General features: G+C 46.2%; 2 protein-coding genes across 3 annotated transcripts in view; one reads left to right on the plus strand and one right to left on the minus strand.

Annotated features, from left to right (window-relative positions):
- The first annotated feature begins 1,954 nt into the window (after positions 1 to 1,954).
- Positions 1,955 to 4,814, plus strand: SAT1 (spermidine/spermine N1-acetyltransferase 1). The gene is made up of 6 exons (XM_052673781.1): positions 1,955 to 2,223; positions 2,382 to 2,433; positions 2,517 to 2,600; positions 3,748 to 3,849; positions 3,960 to 4,000; positions 4,321 to 4,814. The coding sequence occupies exons 1-6, from the start codon at positions 2,158 to 2,160 to the stop codon at positions 4,489 to 4,491; spliced, it is 516 nt and encodes a 171-aa protein (XP_052529741.1). The 5' UTR covers positions 1,955 to 2,157; the 3' UTR covers positions 4,492 to 4,814.
- Positions 4,815 to 17,079: 12,265 nt separating this feature from the next.
- Positions 17,080 to 18,363, minus strand: part of APOO (apolipoprotein O) — a 29,881-nt gene continuing 28,597 nt past the window's right edge. The window contains exon 9 of one of the 2 annotated variants that reach the window (XM_052674104.1): positions 17,080 to 17,392. The gene's annotated coding sequence lies outside the window, so the exon portion shown is untranslated. Of the gene's footprint in view, positions 17,413 to 18,363 lie in introns of both variants that reach the window. The other variant, XM_052674103.1, reaches the window with a different exon arrangement.

Below are 18,363 nucleotides of genomic sequence, written 5' to 3' on the forward strand. Positions count from 1 at the left end.
AGCATATTTCCAAGCTACTTAGAGCAAGATTCAAAAATGCTCAGGTTGGAAAATGTGGGTTGGTTTGTTTGTTTGTTTTTTCTCCAAAATTTCTAAAATCATGACTCTTCTGACTTGAAAATGAAAGAAACCAGGCACTTTCTGCTCTTACACAACAGTAAGATAGTGTTACTTCCTCGTTGTGAAATAAAAAATAGTTGGGACAATTCATGTACTGTTTTTGACAGACACTATTCCCCATTTCTGATCCCAGACAGATTATTTCTAGGAGTTGAAAATACATCTGTTCATGAAATCCACTGTAGTTAGGCTGGATCTGTTTTTGGTAGCTCATTTTGGTTGTCTCTCTACCAGATTTTCAGGGTTTTCAGATCCATAGCTCCTCCTGAACAAATCTTATCTTCTACTGGCCACTGACTGAAAGGCTGAGAGTCCAGGAACTGTTCAGCGTGGAGAAGGCTGAGAGGGGATCTCATGTGAGGGTCAAGTTGATGGGGCGATCTCTTTTTGGTGGTGAGCAGCAATAGAACAAGGGGCAATGGGCAGAAACTGGAATGCAAAAAGTTCTGTACAAACACAAGCAAAATCTTCTTCATTGTGAGGGTGACAGAGCCCTGGGACAGGCTGCTCAGAGAGCCTGTGGAGCTTCCTGCTCTGGAGACATTCAAGAACCATTTGGACACTTTCCTGCGCAACCTGCTATAGGGAACCTGCCTCAGCAGGGTGTGGGACCCGATGACCTCTAGAGGTCCCTTTTAGTCCCTACAGTTCTGTGATTCTGTGATTTTGTGACTGCCACTTCCTGTTTCGGATATGTTTCTGGTTTTTGGACATGCTTGATCTAATAGAGGGCAAAATGAATTTAGGGTGAATTTAAGATGCTAGAGTCTCCCAGGACTCTAAGCATGTGCCAGATGATTTTCTTGACCGAGCCTGGCCACCAGAATACACTTTTCCATACAGTTCTTTTGCAGTATCATGTTCCATATTGGTCCTCATGTCTAAATGAATACAAACTTCTTACGTCATTGTGTGCACTGAAAAACAGGGTGTGAGTGTTATGAAAACGTTCTGAGATCTGTGTTTTAAGAACTGTTATTCTGCATGACTTAATGTCTTCACATACCCCAAATTACTCCTGAAACCAGTTAAACCAGATAAAGCAAAATGTGGAGAGGAGAGGAGAGGAGAGGAGAGGAGAGGAGAGGAGAGGAGAGGAGAGGAGAGGAGAGGAGAGGAGAGGAGAGGAGAGGAGAGGAGAGGAGAGGAGAGGAGAGGAGAGGCTCATTTACAGTATGCAGGAGTGGATGTGATAGTTGCAAGGTTTATAGAAAAAGGTGAAAATAAAACCACATATATTCCAAGTCATTCTCTACTTGTCATCTAAGTGGCCTACAGCCATGGTTGGCCTACAGCCATGCATGTCATTTAGGCTAGGATCCAGTGGACATTTACATTATCTATAGGTTACACACCATACTCCAAAGCCTTGAAGAGCTCTATTAAGACAGAATTTCTCCAACAAATGTCAGGCTTATGGCCCTGATCTGGTCAGGGAACAACAGCTTGGCTGGGCACTGTGCGAGCCCTCATCACAGGCATGGTGACAGCTTTGGCCAGGAGCGTACCTCAGTATGGGGCATTTTTGTTCTCCAAGGGATATGGTTGTGTCACAAACAAGTGACAAACAAGTGACAAAGCCCACTGCACACCGGACCCCCCCCACCGCCGAGAGAAGGGAGGAGCCTGTCCTGCTGCGCCACCCGCCTCCGCCAGGGGGCGCGCTGGGGGCAAGTCACGAGACATCCGCAGCAACTGTTGCTGGCAGGGCGAGGCAAGATTCCGGGGAGGGGCGCTGCCATTGGCTGGGGGCGAGCTCTGCGGGCGCTCCCATTGGCTCTCGTTCGGGGAGAGGCGGAGCGCGGTCGTCTATAAATTGAGGCGGTGGGGCTGGCGCAGGCACACTTGGAGTTCGAGCCGTCGCCGTATCCGCGGGAGAGTGGTCTGCCTGTCGAGCGCCGCCGGGACATGCTCGCAGCCTGACTGACCGCAGGTGGCCGCCGCGCCCGGGACACGAATGAAGAAGCAGCTGCTCCTCCTGTTCACGCACCGGGGACTCGTCAGCCGAGGGGGCCGCAGGGGGAAACGCCGTCGAAAATGGCTTCGTTCAGTATCCGCGCCGCGCGTCCCGAGGACTGTTCCGACCTGCTGCGACTGATCAAGGTGCGGGCGGGCGGGAGGATGGGGGGTGGGGAGGCGGCCGGTTCCGGGGCAGGCCACGGCTGAGCGCAAACAGGGCGTTGCGCAAGGCTGCGGGGGGGGGGGGGGGGGGAGGGGGAGAGCGGCCCCAGGGAGGCGGCTGATTTGTTGTGCTCTTCCAGGAACTAGCCAAGTACGAGGACATGGAGGATCAAGTGGTGCTAACCGAGAAAGGTAGGCAGGCGGCTGCCGCCCGCCCCGCTGCGGCTCGGTGCCAGCGCCCGCGGCTGAGCTGTCCGTTTGTTTTGCTTTCGTAGAGCTCCTTGAGGATGGTTTTGGCGAGCACCCTTTCTACCACTGTCTCGTTGCGGAAGTGCCGAAAGAACAGTGGTCGTCTGAAGGTGAGGTTTTGTTTTTACGCTCGTTTTTATGCAAGTGATGCCTTGTGCTTACTGTGACCTATCTGACGTTAGGTTCCGGCGAGGAGCTGGGGTAGGAGGAACAGGCTAAGCTTAAATGCCGTAACATAGAGTGATGCTGTTCTGAAGTAGTTGCTAACCTTGGAGATGTTGGATGATCAGGTGTAACAATGTACTTAATGCCAAGTAATTAAATGGCTTTTCTTGTTTGACCCTAACTTAACCTTATGTAATCCTGTTGAATCACATGTTTTCTTTAATTTGTCCCCAATCTTCAGGTTACAGTCTCTAGCTTCGCCATGTACATGGCCCTTCTGTGTACATGGATGGGCGGGGAGGTAACTAAAAGATCCGTTACACAATAAAGTAGATGATCATAATATGAGGTAAGGTCTACAGGGACAAGTGCTATTCCCAAACCTTTACCAAAGACACAGTAGATCAGAAGTTTATGCACGCTTCCTTTAGAGTATGTGCAGAGTATTATGGTAGCTGTTACCATTTTTAAGGCTTAGATTTGAGTATGCTACTGCTGGAAGAGTTGGTTTCTCTTTCCTGTTGAGCAGTGCGGTTGTACTTGAAGATGCAGCTTTATTTAGCTTGACTTGCTGGTGCTGAAGACAAAATAGTGCAATACCATCAGTGTGCACATAAGTTAAGGTATCAGAAATGCTGCTGAAACAGTTGTCTGTGAGAACACTTTCTCTCACAGTACTTACTGAGAGGAGCATTGGAAGATGAACTGTTCTGTAAAGTTTCACAGATGGTTGGGGTTGCCAAGAAGGCAGAGTTGGGGCGGTTACATAGGTTTTGAACTGCTCTGTAATGCTTTGTATTTCAGAAAGGAAATACTGATAAATCAGTAGGGTATGTATTTGTAGGAAAAAAAAAAAAGCCTTTGTTCACTGCTTACTATAACATTGCTCTTGAGCATTTCAGGGTGTGAAGAGGGCAGTCTTCTGTTAGGCTGATGCAAGTTTATACTTATGTTTTCAGTTGTGCTTAATTCTTATTCTAACCTTATAGCAAATGGCTGCATGTCACAATCTGTATATTTAAACATGCATGTAAGACTTAACTTGTAGTAGTAGTAGTTTCAGACCAGCTAAAGCTGCATGCTTTGTTTCAGGGCACAGCATTGTGGGCTTTGCTATGTATTACTTCACTTATGATCCATGGATTGGAAAGCTGTTGTATCTTGAAGATTTCTATGTAATGGCTGAGTACAGAGGTAAGTACTACAGGCTTAGATGACTTGCTTCCTATAGGGCTACTTTAAAATTCAAACTTTCTTACTGTTTTTTCTCAACTGTATTTTTTGTTGCTTTTTTTTTTCCTTAGGACTTGGCATTGGATCAGAAATTCTGAAGAATTTGAGTCAGGTATGCCTGAGTGATAAGTCTAAACAAAGAGCACTGAGGACACATAACAGCAGTCTTGCTGGTCTTGCTTTTCTGTTAGCTGCAATCAAGTTTCTCCTTGAGCAGTACACAGGATTAGCATATCTGAGTTACTAAGAGAGATGATAGAGCACCAGACAGCCTTAAACACTGTCTAAGGGCAGATAGTGACAAGTGCTGAACTGAGAGACAAAATGAACTTCATGACTTGTAGTGATATGCAGCTGGCTGCTGCTCAGTGTAAGGCCAGTAAGACCCACTGGCCTGTGGCTGCTACTTGAAATGTTGTTGCACTTCTGCAGGTTGCTGTCAAGTGCCGCTGCAGCAGTATGCACTTCCTAGTTGCAGAGTGGAATGAGCCCTCCATCAGGTTCTACAAGAGAAGGGGTGCCTCTGATCTGTCCACTGAAGAGGGCTGGAGGCTCTTCAAAATCGACAAAGAGTATCTCTTGAAGATGGCAACAGAAGAGTAGTGAGAGAAGATTCCAGCAACTAAACTCTTCCAATGAATATACGTGCTCTCTGAATAAACTCCTTGCTTTCTGTGTTTGTAGTGGAATAAAATAGTGTGGATGCTAATACTATGCAACTGTGGTCATAGAGTAATTGGTACTGTGAGCTGCAGCGGAGGCAGCTCAAGTTGAATATGTGCTTGTATCCATCCTTTACCAGTGTGGGCTTGTAATCTTTGTATATGGAAACTTCATTCTTGTAAGTGTCATTCAAATGTGTACAATGTACACACTGGTAGGGTTTGTTTTATTTCCTTTTATAAAAATAAATAGTTTTCACTCTATGGCAGTGGTCTGATTTAATTCTCATGTGTAGCCTTCATTTTGGATAACAGCACTTGTGTCACCCAGACATGGTTTCACATGTGAAGCACTGCTTACTGCTATTCCCAGAAGGGAGAGAAGACACTCCTGTTTTGTTTGCAGTACCTAGGGCTGAGGTACTGCAATGGCTGGACATCTCCATGTTCGCCACTGTGGGGAACATCCTAATGAGTGTTGGGTGTGCTTGAAGCTTGAATATACTTCCTAGGGAATGCACAAAGCTGTACTGCTCATCAACTTGTTAATCTTTTAAGTTAGAAAGTAAATGTATCAACTTTGCTTTGCAATACAGTATCTGCCTTCCTCCCAAAAGGCCAGTGGAAGTGGCTGCATGAGATCTTCATGTTTCTATCCTCTTGCTCCATAGGATGCCCACAATGAAAAGCCTCTTTTGACCAGAGCTGCTTTCATATCTAAGGAAGGAAGGAGATTTAATCTATCTTGTAAAGTGCAATGAGTTAAAGGAAATGAAGTTCTACACTGACTTTGGTTATTGTATAAATTGCATTTTCTGGAAGATGTCTCCTCATTCTAGAGCATTGGGCAGTAAGAGCATCTGGTAACCCTAACCTAAATTTGACAGTCGGACACATGTCAGCCCAGAGGGTGACTCCTAGTAGAGCAGTTTAAGAATGCTTTTATTTTCAAATTAACAGCTCATTAGATATCTAGGACAGAACTGCTTCAGTGTCAAGCCCCACTCCTGTAGCACAATCAAGCTATCAAAGCAGCACTACTGAATGCAACAAGCTTGCTAATTAGGCACTGTAATTAGAAAAGCAAACACCCTAGATGTGTTTTCAAGCAATTTAAAATTGTTTCTCATAATCGTGCTCATCTTCTTCTGCCCCTACAGTCTGGCATTGTTTTTTTCTAAATGAATTCCATTGAAGCAGACTCTAAAGGCATCACAAAAAAAAAAGCCAAAACACAGCAGGTGGTGGTAATGGAGAAGACAGCCAGCTGCCGTTGTGCTAAACTTTCACATGCAGAGGTAAAGGCAACCTTTCTGATGTGGTTTGTGGTATGGGTTCTAAAACCAGCCCCTAAGAGAGGGATGGCATAGCTCAAGAAAACAGCAGTGCTATGGTTTGTTTGACAGCAAACCAGTTATTTTCAGTGCAGGAAGCAGAAAACCAGCCCTGTACATGCGTGTGGGCTGAAGGTATCTCAGCCTCCTGCCTTATCTTACTTACATGGTATGGTTTTCCTGCCTCTGAGGAAGTTAGAAAAGGGGTGTACGGACAGATGGTGATGCTTGCAGGAAGGTGAAACCCTTGCCCTCCCAGAAACATTGGGAAAAAAGCTTTGTGCAAAGCAAGCCAGAGAAACCTTTGCAACTAAAACCTTCCCATCGGGTGGGGATGGAAAGGTGGCCTCAGGGTGAGGGAAAGGACGAAGGGACAGCTCCCCACCCCTCCTTCTGCATGCTTTCCTGTTCACAGGCTCCCTCACAACTGTAGCCATAGTGACAGCCTCGAGGGAGGATTTTTTTTTGCCCATTTCACTTAAATCATAAAACGTGCAAGAAAAACAGCCCAGCCCCCTCCCCTCTTCTTCTTGCTGTGGCTGTGAACCTCTCTCAGAGCAACCAGCAATGTCTGCATGACCCCACGTGCTGCCCTGGACACTGCAGCCTGGCACATTGCCTACTGACCCAGGCTGTGCTGGGAAAACCCCAGGGACGTGTGCAGCCAAGTGCAGAAAGCCATTGCAAAACATAATGCAAATGGGCTGGATGTAGCATAATACTGGTTCTCATCTCCCTCTGTTGATGAGAAAGGAAGGAAATGCACAAGACCCGAACACCCTAAAGGAGAAAATCTTACAGAGTGTCTGAAGGAGCCTGAAATGCTGCAACACCAAGCACCTGACTTCAGCTGAATGAAACCAGCTTCCCCTTGCTTTGTGCTACCCTGTGCCCCCATGCCCTGCACCACTGCAGTCCCCAGCCCATGGGGCACTCTGCAGCCTCCCCAGTGGTGCAGAAACCTTCTGCCAGCACTTTGGTGCTCCAACAGACCTTAGGAACTCCATTTCAGAGAAGAGGATGTAATTTCAATAAAAGCATCAGGTGCCCTAAAACAAAACAAAACACAGCTAGCACATTGGCAGCTGGTGTTTAATCTCTGCAATCTCAGAGCAGGCTGCAACTCTGCCACCCAGGCACAGCTCCCTCCCCAGGCCCTCCCTACCCCCAAGGCCCAGCTGATCCAAGCTCTTTGCTGGCAAACACAGCAGCCGTATCTGGTAGCTGAACTGAGCGCAGGTACACCTCTCCTCCAAAAACAGGGTGGGGAGATAACATTCATCTTCATGCCAGTCTCAGTTTCATTTTAAAGATTTAAGATAAAAAAGCCCCAGGGGGTGGTTAACTCATGAGAATGTAAAGCAAATACTGGCTGCAGAACTGCCTCTAAGTTACACAGATTGTTTATTTGCACTTGGACGTCTACTGTGAGCTGGCTGTGTTTGTTCAGAAGGAAACTACGTCTCCATTTCCCAAGGCTCTCTTCCTTCTGCCAGGCAGAGAGGCAAGGTCTGCTGCTCGTTCCTTGGCACAAGGCAGTGGTCATAGAATCATAGAAGGAACCCTTAAAGGCAATATAGTCCAACTCCCCTGCAATGAACAAGGACATCCACAGCTCCATCAGGGTGCTCAGAGCCCTGTCCAGCCTCACCAAGTGTCTCCAGGGACAGGGCACCCACCACCTCTGTAGGCAACCTGTGCCAGTGCCTCACCACTCTGAATGTAAAGCACTTCTTCCTTATATCCAATTTAAATTTCCCCTCTTTTAGTTCGAAACCATTTCTCCTTGTCCTATCACAACAGACCCTGCTTATGACTGCTTCATTCTTACCACTCCCCTTTAGATACAGAAAAGCCACTATCAGGTCATCTCACAGCCTTCTCCAGCTCTCTGCCTGTTCTTGTAGGAGAGCTGTTCCATCCCTTGGATCATTTCTCCTCTGGACACACTCCAATAGGTCTATGTCTATCCTGTACTGGCAACCCCACACCTGGACACAGTACTGCAGGTGAGGCCTCACCAGTGCCGAGCAGAGGGACAGGATGTCCCCAACCCACTGTGGGCAGAAGCAGGTGCCAGCAGCGTTCCCAAGGTACTGAGGTGTTTTCAAAACCAGCCAGTTCGCATGAAAGCGAGTGAGATCAAGGTTAGAGAGTCCCAGAGAAGAAAACCTTACCATAAGCAAATACGCAGGATTTATAGGCATCAGGTGATGACCTTCTCAGCACAGGGAAGCAGTAAAAAAATTTCAGTTAAAGCGCAGGGGGAGGATTTTCAAGGCTGGTTGCTGTCACTTGGCATCCCACTACCACTACAGAGGCACCTCTGAACCACCGTCCTCTAGCTTTGCTTATGATGGACTCCACCCTGGGTCTTTGTGATCTCCATGAACCTTTGCATTAGCCCTGTTCCAAATGACTGGCACAGCAACAACAACAACCGGACAGGAAGAAACAGAAAACCTTCTCAGTTTTGGTTTATAGACTCAATCTTGGCGCAATCAGTTTGGGCAGCTGAATTCCACTTTTTTTCCCCAGACCAAACTTCCTAACACGGGCCAACACAGATTTGCAAGAATATTAACCACCACACAGCCAGAATACATTTTGCTGCACTTACAGAAAAAACACCCCTTGTCCCTTAAAAAACAACACCACTACAAGAAGATTTACCCCAAATGAGAAGCTCCCTCCTTGTCTGGGATTCTAGAGGAGCAGCAGAAGATGCTGCAGGAGCCTCCCTGCACTCAAGATGCCCTCAGCAAAGGAAAGCCCAAACAAACTGGCAGTTTCCACGTGCATCAACCCAAAATATTTGGTAGGGTTGCTGTGTTTTTGGTTTTTTTTTGTTTGTTTGTTTTTATTACTGCTACTTTTTATTGCTTACTAGATTGATCTTAATCAGCACAGGCCAAACTGCAAAAAAACAGAGGAAATGGCCCATACAGACACCCAGCCAATGTGGGAATGGCCAAGGGGTGGCAGGGTGAGCCCACAGTGTTTCCCCTGGGGGGTCCCTGAGATGTGAGGTCTGCCAATGCAGTAGGAAGGAAGGGCAGAAAGAGTGTCTGCAGCAGTGCAGGGCATCACGTGCAGGGCTGGCTGTGCAAATGGCCCATAAACAGAGGGCTCTTACTTTGCAAAATGAGACATCTCATAGATAAATTCTTGGAATATATCAAGTACCTCCCCCCCCCTGCATTACTGTTACCTTCCATTGATCTCTTCAGTCACACATTGATGGATTTGCAAGCAGGGGTTACTTGTGACTGAGCAGCACCAGGCAGGCCTGGCAGAGAGGCAGAAACAAGTGTTAGGAGTAAGACTGGATTAATTCACTTTTAGACAAAAGTGGCTGAAGGGTGGCTGAAGGTTCCAGGGGTAATGGCAGCACACACTGCTCCTCAGCCTTGCAGGGAAACACACCCATCGTAGGTAACGACATATCTCCAAGAGCTGACAGGCCAAGGGAATGAAGTCCACTGCGTGACACAGTGCAGCCAGTTCAAATGAAAGTGAATGAGATCAAGGTTAGAGAGTCCCAGTGAAGAAAACCTTACCATAAGCAAATATGCAGGATTTATAGGCATCAGGTGATGACCTTCTCAGCACAGGGAAGTAGTAAAATGATTCTGCATTTCCATGTCAAGCTTGCCATCATCAAACTGTGAAATCTGACCAGAAGACCTGCAGGAAGCTATGACCAAGGAAAGCCCTTTATGCGCAAGGAAGCTGTGCAACAACCACATTCCCAGAACTGCTTTCCTTGCCATTTGGACTTGGCTGTTGCTTCAGGTTGTGCAAAGCCAAAGAACTTTTCACCCTGCAGTTGGACGCCCTCATGATCCCTGCTGCATGCCCCAGCAGGACCATCTTTAACTCCACACACCTTGGCCATGTTCCCCTGCACAGAGCAGGCAATCAGAGGCACAGAGCCTTTACCACAACCTGTTGCTGAGTTCTGAGTGCTGCACATAGTGCACTCTTCCCTGCAGATGCATGCTGTGCTCAGGGGGGCTGAATCACAGAATGACAGGATTGATGAGGCTGTTGGGTCCTCCAGGTCCATCAGGTCTCGTCCAACACCCAGAGCAGGATGCCCATGCCCACGGCCAGACAGCTTTTGGAGATCTCCAAGGAGGAGACCCCACAGCCTCTGGGTGGCTCCAGCTGGTGCTTTGTCACCTGCACAGCACAGAAGTGCTGCCTGGTGCTCAGAGGGAATCTCCTGTGCCACAGTTTGTACCCATTGCCTCTGGCACTGGGCACCACATAAAAGAGAATTAAGTCCTGCACTGCAGAAACGCCTTCCTCCAGCTGCTCCACAGTGAGGCATGACGGGTCAGCACCAGCAATTCCTGCAGTGCCAGGTGCCTTTAAAGAAGCCATAAGAATACCGGTCAGGAATCTGAAACTCAACGGTTTCTTTTCAACCAGAGGCTTCACAGCATGAGGTTTATCTGCTCTTTCCTGCCCAGCACGACCCATCGCCAAGCTGGCTCACCTTGAAGTAAACAACATCCTGACAGCCTGGCACTCAGCAGGAAATCCTTGCCTTTGCTACATCTGCTACGAAGTTATGAGATGCAGCTGTGACCTTCAAGTGTGCACCATAAGAAACATCTGGTGCTCTTTTCAGCAAAGCATTCCACAACATTTACAAAACCAGAACAAGCACCAAGTTGGAATTATCATACAGTAAATTACTTCAGGGTGTTGAGTTTTGCTTTCAGGAAACTAACCAATGGCTGAAGCTTGTTAAACAATTAGGGCAGCATAACTAACAGGAGAGGACCAGTTAGTTTCTTCTTTACCATAAGCACCATTTTTCTAGTCTGTTTTTTGTTGTTGTTGTTTGTTTGTTTCTGTTCTTAACTTTTCCTCAAAACAAGAGATTTGATGATTAAACCTATAGGTAAATCTCTATTCTAAGAGAGGGGAGCCGCTCTTCTGTCCACCTTACCACATACGAGTCAGCTGTCCTCCAGGAACGTCTATAACATCTCATGTTAGTTTCCCTTTCCTGAAGTTAAAAACATTTGAATGTCAAAATGCTTACAGAATATGTTATCTGGAACAATCAAAACTGGGCACAAGTTATGCATTTGAGTATTGCCTTTCCACAGTTCAGACTTGATCTGATTCTCACATTTAATACCAATGTAGATTGAAAAAACTGATGCTTCCAGTAAAGAACTTCCCCCCTAAGGAAGGGGAAAGCTCTGTTAATGCACAAGTGGGCAGGCCTCCTCCAAACAAGCCATGCCCTAGCACATAGCAAGCTACAGGGGCATGTGAGGACAAAGCAGTGACAGCAAGGCATGGGGGCTGGAGAAGCCTCAGCCTCAGACTCCCTGCAGAAGGCACACAGCCCTCACCTGGCTGTAAGTCACTCATGAAAATGCCCCCAAGGCTTTAGCTTTAGGAGGAAAATGACCTTGCCCCTGCTACAGAGCTGAAGTCTCCTCCTTGGAGATCTCCAAAAGCTGCCTGAAAGTGGCCTCAGCTCCCTGTTCTGGATGCCCTTGCTTGGGCAGGGGTTGGAACAGTTGACCTCAGAGGTTCCTGCCAACCTCAGCCATCCTGTGACACTGTGACTAAGGGAGGAGAAGAGATGGAGCCAGCAACCCACCCTTACTGCTGGGGAAAGACCTTAAATGACAGTAGGGACAAACACGCACACACAAAAGGAAGCCAGCAGCTTCTTTGCATGCTTTCACTGCCTCCCATCCTTGGCAGAGGAGCGGCTGCTGCGCAGCAGGGGACAGCCTCAGGCAGCTGCCTTGGCACAGGGCAATGCAGCCAGAGCTCTGGGGAGCCCAGCCATACAGCTGGAGGTACGGAGCTGGCACAGAGCCCAGCCCCTTGATAGGTCAGTGATGCCACAGGGCCGCCACAGTGACAAATTAACCCGGCTGAAAAGCTCCATGCTCCAAATAAATGGACATAAAAGAGTGAACTTACTGTTCTCTGGCTCTGAAGGTAATAATTGCCTGCATTTTAAGGAAATGTAGTTATGTGATCGCTGATAAAAGCCATAGCAGTAACTGCACATGAGGAGCCTGAAGGACCTGTGGTAGAGGAACCTAGAAAGCAGGGGAGGCCAAGGTGTGCCAGCTCTCCCAGTTACTCTGGAAAGGGCCAGAGGTCAGAGCAGCACTGGGAAAGCAGCCAGAAAGGGGCCATGGGCCAGAATGAGGTTGTCACCAAAAACCAAGAGCCCAGCCTGGATATGTCACTGGCTGTCCCACAAGGGAGCCCCAGGGGAAGAGTTGGGCATGCTCAGGGTAGGCTTCTGAGCTGGGCCCTGGGCAGGGCCATGCCGTGGGCTCACAAGGAAAACCAAGGTGGTGTTGCAGGCCTGCTGGCCCACAGCCTGCTGAGACAACTCTGTGCTCTAAGCATGGCCTGCTCCACACCGAGGAGCTGCAACCTACTGCAGGCACCAGAGACCAACAGACATGGGGGCTTTGTTCCTCCCACAGGTCTGCAGGGCTTCTGGGGAAGCAGGGGCTGGCAGAGGACGCCCCTGCATTAGCCATCCTCTAGCACACCTCAGAACATAAGGACAGGTCCTGCAGGGGCTAATGCCACTCTAAAAATGCGTCATGCATGATACATGACAGCAAACATACTGCTCCTGGACTGCTCCCTGCCTTCAGCAGCCACCATTTGTCCAGGCAGTTGGAAACTACTCTTTTAAGATAGATCCAAAAACCCTACGGGAACAGCTCCAAGGGTAGGCGCACAGCTGATGTCAGCAGGCTGTGTTCAACAACAAAACCCGTTTTTTGTAGGAAGCCAAAGCATGGCACAGCGCTTTGAACGGAGGTTACCTTTATGATTCATGGCATGAATGAGCACTTGCTCGAGCGCCCTACGAGTCAGGAAATGGCTCCCTCAGGAAGTGAGTCTGAGGCCGGCTGTATTTACAGAGACGTTTGTGGACTTAATCTAGGGCAGATGGTGGGGGAAGGGAAGAATCCCTTTCACTATGGATGGATGCACAGCTCCGTGCATTTCTATACACAAATACTAACAAAAGAAGAAAGGATCCAGAAAAACAAAGCCGTAGAATCATTAAGGTTGGAAAAGACCACTACGATCATCCAGTCCAGCCACCAGCCCAACCCCACCATGCCCACTAACCATGCCTCTCAGTGCCACATCTCTACAGTTCTCGAACACCATCAGGGACGGTGACTCCATCTCCCTGGGCAGCCTCTATAGCTTTCTGCTTACAAGCTTTACTTGGTGCATGCATGCAGCCACTTAGTCTTGCCCAGCTTAATGCTTAATTCTTCTCCCTACCCCCACGAAGATGAAAGTGCTCACCTGCACCCTCCAGGAAGCCATCATAAGGCAGTAACTCTGTGCATCTCTGTTCCAGGCCTGCTTTGCCCCCTGGCAGGCTCCATCTGGGTCCAGGTGGGGATTGAGGTCAGCTCCATGCTGCAGGTGACTCCTCCATAGCATGGGTGCTGTGCCCTGGAGCTGAGTGCATCACGTTGACTACACAGACATTGGGTTTATTACTACAATGGGACAGAGACCATAGGATTTCAAAGAATTCCAGTTTGGGAAGTGGTGTGGTTGTGTAGCCATCATGCAGTAACACTGAAAAAAGATTTCTTGTTCTTCCTTCTAAGTTAATTCACTTACCTGGTCACTCATTTCTGTATTAAAAGGCATGCTGAGCAAGTCCTGGTCCAACACACGGACCAGCTCCCCAGTGTTAAGCTGAGAGCTGCCTTCCCCGGGCAGAAGGACAGAAGAAGGGCAGTAGCTAAAGGACCACAGCAAGCGTCTTCTGGAGCAACTGCCCTCTGCCACACAGTGCACCACAGCAAACAACCCACCTTGCCCACTTGCTACTTTCTGTGTCTCTGTTACTCACCTCAGCATTCAGACTACAAGTAAAGCACATCCTTTAGTGTTAGTCCCTATCACATTAAACTCCTGAGGTTTATGCAGTTCCTATATTCATAGTATAAACAAGTATAAACACAGTTTCCAGACCTTCACTGTCTTTACAGTGGGCAGAGACCTGAACATTGGGATACTGTTTGTGTGTAGCTCAGTCTGCTGCATGGCTGCTCCTGGGAAGATACTAACAAGTTGCCCAGGGGCAGCCTCCCTCTTTATAGACCCAAAAAAATGAAACACCCACCAAAATTTTGTCAGCCTGTGCCCCCAGGACACCTCACCATCTATCCAGATCATCCCTCGGTATCTGGGTCTCACGATGGGGCATCACACCCAGCTCACCTGCTGCAGCTGGATACGCTTCAGACACCCACCTTGCTTTGGGTGTTGGCAGAAAAAAGGTCTGCAGAAATCAAAAGAGCCTGATAGCTTGGCCTGGAGCAGGCACTATAAAAAAATCCATTTTTAGGGGAAGAAGACTGATAACCACCTGCGAGACCTCCCGACCCCACCTTTGATTTCTCCAGCTTTCAAGCCCAATGCAACAGCTACCAGTAACACCGGGTGAAAACGTGGTAGTAAAGGCGGCATTCTGGTGGAATCCATAACATCAAGAGAGCAAGATGAAAGTCCAGATTAGGCACTGGTCTTTAACAAAATGACCAACAATACACTTCACCAACATGGAATGGGAGAAAACAATGCAACTGCATCAATACACCAACACAGCTTTCAGAGAGGCCTTGAGAGAGCAGTCAGCTCCTGACACATCAATACACAGTCAAGAAACACTAGAATCAGCTGATTGCACAGATGCACAAGGACAGGATGTTGTTACACAAGACTTTTTTTTTTCTGCTAAGAGATATCTCCTCTTCTGCTTTGTAGTTATGATATTGCTATCAAAGGTTTTCCTTGTAAACAAGCAGCTTTTGTACCTGTCAAAAACACTACGCAGAGCTGTTGACCCAGGCAGCTGCCAGGCCATCCAGGTGCAAAAGTTGATCCTGCTCTGAGATGCTACATTCAGAAAGATTCAGAAAGGCCCAGTGGGAAAGTACGTAGGCTCCTCTGGCAAACCTGAAGAACTGAAATGCTCTCTGCTAACAGCAGATTATTATATTAAAACTGGCTTTACCAGGAGCTTGTACTTTATAGGAAGGTATGGAAATAACAGTAATGAATTAGAAAAGGAAAAAAAAAAAGTACTTGTACAATTTTTTGTGCCACGGCTAATAAACAGAGCTGTAGCAAGCCATTTCTCCAGCTCTAAAGCACCACTCCTGCTGTCTCAATCTTGCTTTCTCACACTGAAGAATTATAACTCTCTTCAGTAGCGACAGCTACAAGGAAGGTTTCAAAATACTGATGATAAGTTCATACTGGGGGCCTTCTGCAGTCAGAGCATTAAGCCAACTTCTTTTCTTTCAGTAAACACTTGTGTCAAAATAGTGTGATATTATTCAAGGCTGCAAGGTTTTCCACTTGCATGGGCTAGCAGGATTAGTCAGCTAACAACATATTTCTGGCAAAATGAGAGGCTGCATTATCCACATTTACTCAGAGAAAAAAAGAAACTACATATAGGAATTTCCATCCCAGACCAAGGGCTGAATTGGATAACCAGATCATCTCCACAAGCTGCAGACCTTAAAGATCATGTTTTTAACAGGCAGCATTGCAACCCGTCCCTAGTAAATTTGCTGACAGTGTGACTGAGGGTGCTAAGATAAGGACAGTTTCCTCATTTACACAGGCTCCAGTTACCAAGTTGAAAGGCTTAGGGTGGAAGGTTGATCAAATTGCTGATGTGAAACTTGGGAGGGGAATGTACTGCTTTCATCTTATGTTGTAATACTCACAAGTGAAGTCTGGCAAAAGATAACGCATGCAAAAAAGAGGCTGCAGCATCTGTATATGTATACATATATCAAACAGCAGCCAACTGCTCTCCTGTTCCTCACGAGGAGTGTACCAAGTGTTGAAAGCCTATGACCTCCTGCACTCTCAAAACATTACATGCAACATTACTTTTCTGTACTTGTGAAAAATCATTGCTAGAAGAGGTAAGGAGTCCAGTTAGGGACATCTTGTTCCAATTTTGGAACCATCTCCTCATTTGAGTATGCAGGTGGCTGAAGGCAGCCTTTTCCTGCCAGATAAAAGCATTTGCAGCCTATTGTTTGGGGACATTTCTAAGAAGTGTAAACAGGCAAAATGAAGATGCACCCAAACAAAAAGCATTTCAGTCACTATACTTAGTTAACCTGGGATTTTTTTAAACAACACATACAATTATTTACCAGCCTAAAACATTCATAAAAACATGTGCTGAACATTTTGTGAGATACTATTTTCTGCCTGAGGCAACTACATGCCTTACGCCCTATATCAAAGAATTTGCCTGTTTTATAATGCCCAGACAGACTGGCATTAGCATTGCCAAGGTTCATCTCTTTTTTTCCTCTGTGGAAGTCTGTGGAATGCTGGAACACCGCATCAAGTAATTACAAAGATGTTTAAAAACATTTTAAATCCTTTAAATGCCTTTTTCTTCCAGAATTCATCTTACAGCACTTGTTTAGTTTCATCCTTTCCTCATATTCACCGATGATTCATTCAGGAACATTTAAGATTCACCCACAGAACTTTAAACGTTATGAGCTGCTTGGATTATAAGCTCCACAACTGACTGTGTATCAGTATCTCCTCAAGCATCACCAAGGGAGACATTCCTGAAAATGGCAACAACAAATGATGATTTTATTGTGAAAAATGGTTTTATAGTGAAAGGATTTCAAGATGTTTGAAATCTTCTTGTACTTCCCTTTGCTACGCTTTTTCTCCCCTTCCCAGAATGAGGAAACAGACAAGTTATTCTATAGCTGGTTCTCACCACCACAATATTCTCATTCCCATTGAGATGTGCATTCAAGCAAAAACGAGAACAAACATTAGCAGCTCCATTCCCACCCGTCTACTAGACAGGAATTCACAGATGCTTCATTATATACCTCCCACTGGCACTGGTGAGGCAGAAGATTTGCACAGAAAGGAGAGGGAGACTCGAGAAAACACAAGATTCATTGTAGTTGCTGTAATGCATAATTCCATTACCTAATGTCAACCAAAACATCCTGCTACTTCAAGCTTCTTTACCTCACTGTTAGATGTACTGGCATTGTCAACAGCATCTTAAGAACCTTTCCCACATTGTACCAAGGTCAGATATACAAGCTTAAAGAACATAGGAAAAGAAATCATAACTATTTTATGTAATAGGAATTTTATTTTATACATAAATAATAACAAGACTGAGGAATTTTGGGACTTGCTACTTGCAGTGCTGATCCTGCAACAGGACAAGTGTGGCAGACTTAACTCCCACTGCAGAACAGAGGACAAGGTCTCAAGATTGACCCAAAATACAGCGTCCTTTCACAAATACCATTGCAGAAGCCCAAGCAGCACATTGGCAGTCTTTCCTGAGGCAGAAGGCAGATTAGTCACATTCAAAATGGATTCCAATGGCTGTCCTCTTTTTCCTAGGAACTCGTTGCTTCTATCTATATTTTTATTCGCCTGAAGTCAAAAGGGCACAACTGATATTGAGACAAGGGTGAAGAAAAGAAAAAAAACAGAATTATGGTATCGTAGGCCTTTTCTTTTAATCGTCAAAATGCATTTATATTTTTTTCTTTGATGTTGAAAGTTGACCAAAATCCATTTGATGAACACCCTCACTATTAACATCTTGTGTAGGGATTTAAGTAATCATATTTCTGACATGACAGCACTAATCCTAGAACGGCTTAGGTTGGAAGGAACTCCAAGGACCATCGAGTTCCTTGGTTCCTATAGCTATGCTGTATGGAAATATAAAAGAGAAAGAATATTTCACAGTAACAAAGCATCAACTGGCATCCTTTGTAATAAATCAGCATTCTCAAATGGAATTCTATTTCATTCCCATCAGGTATACTTTCTCTAATCTGATTTACTCTGGTATAAATCTAGGGTAATTCAATTGGAACAAATAGAATTAGATAAAAATGAACCTGAACAGGTTAAAAACACAAAAAAACACAAACTCTTGTCACCTCCATAAAGTTCACGAGCACAACTGGATAAAATTAAAGCTTGTTTCTCCCATGATGGGATGGATGTGGTTTGGGCTGTAGTTCGCATATAACTGCTAACCACAAACATGCACTGAAGTGCAATGCTGCTGGTTTTTTTGGAACGGAGAAACATGTTACTGCTTCCAAGCCAAAGCAATTTTGTCCCTGATCAGTCAAAAGTCAAAGACCCATGCTGTGACAAATCCTTGTAAGGAAAATGAGACCACATTTACTTTATAACCAGATTCAACTAGGATTATTGCCAACAGTTTAATACACAGTGAGACTCTCAGGACTGATCTCATTCAGAATAAACAAACTCATCTTTTCAAAGATCACAGCAGCGTTCTCCAACATTTGGGATCACCCAAATCCAACAAAACAGCTGGACTTGAGTATGGAGTTAAATAATCAGATTTGATTTCAAGCAGA

This window comes from Tympanuchus pallidicinctus, unplaced genomic scaffold (genome assembly GCF_026119805.1).
Source record: "Tympanuchus pallidicinctus isolate F22 unplaced genomic scaffold, pur_lepc_1.0 scaffold14, whole genome shotgun sequence".
Taxonomy (NCBI): domain Eukaryota; kingdom Metazoa; phylum Chordata; class Aves; order Galliformes; family Phasianidae; genus Tympanuchus; species Tympanuchus pallidicinctus.

Excerpts from the sequence above, each read along its gene's own strand:
- SAT1 (XM_052673781.1), top strand. The coding sequence starts at position 2,158 with ATGGCTTCGTTCAGTATCCGCGCCGCGCGTCCCGAGGACTGTTCCGAC. Across the intron at positions 2,434-2,516 it reads AGTGGTGCTAACCGAGAAAG|AGCTCCTTGAGGATGGTTTT; the intron begins GTAGGCAGGCGG and ends TTGCTTTCGTAG. Across the intron at positions 3,850-3,959 it reads TGTAATGGCTGAGTACAGAG|GACTTGGCATTGGATCAGAA; the intron begins GTAAGTACTACA and ends TTTTTTCCTTAG.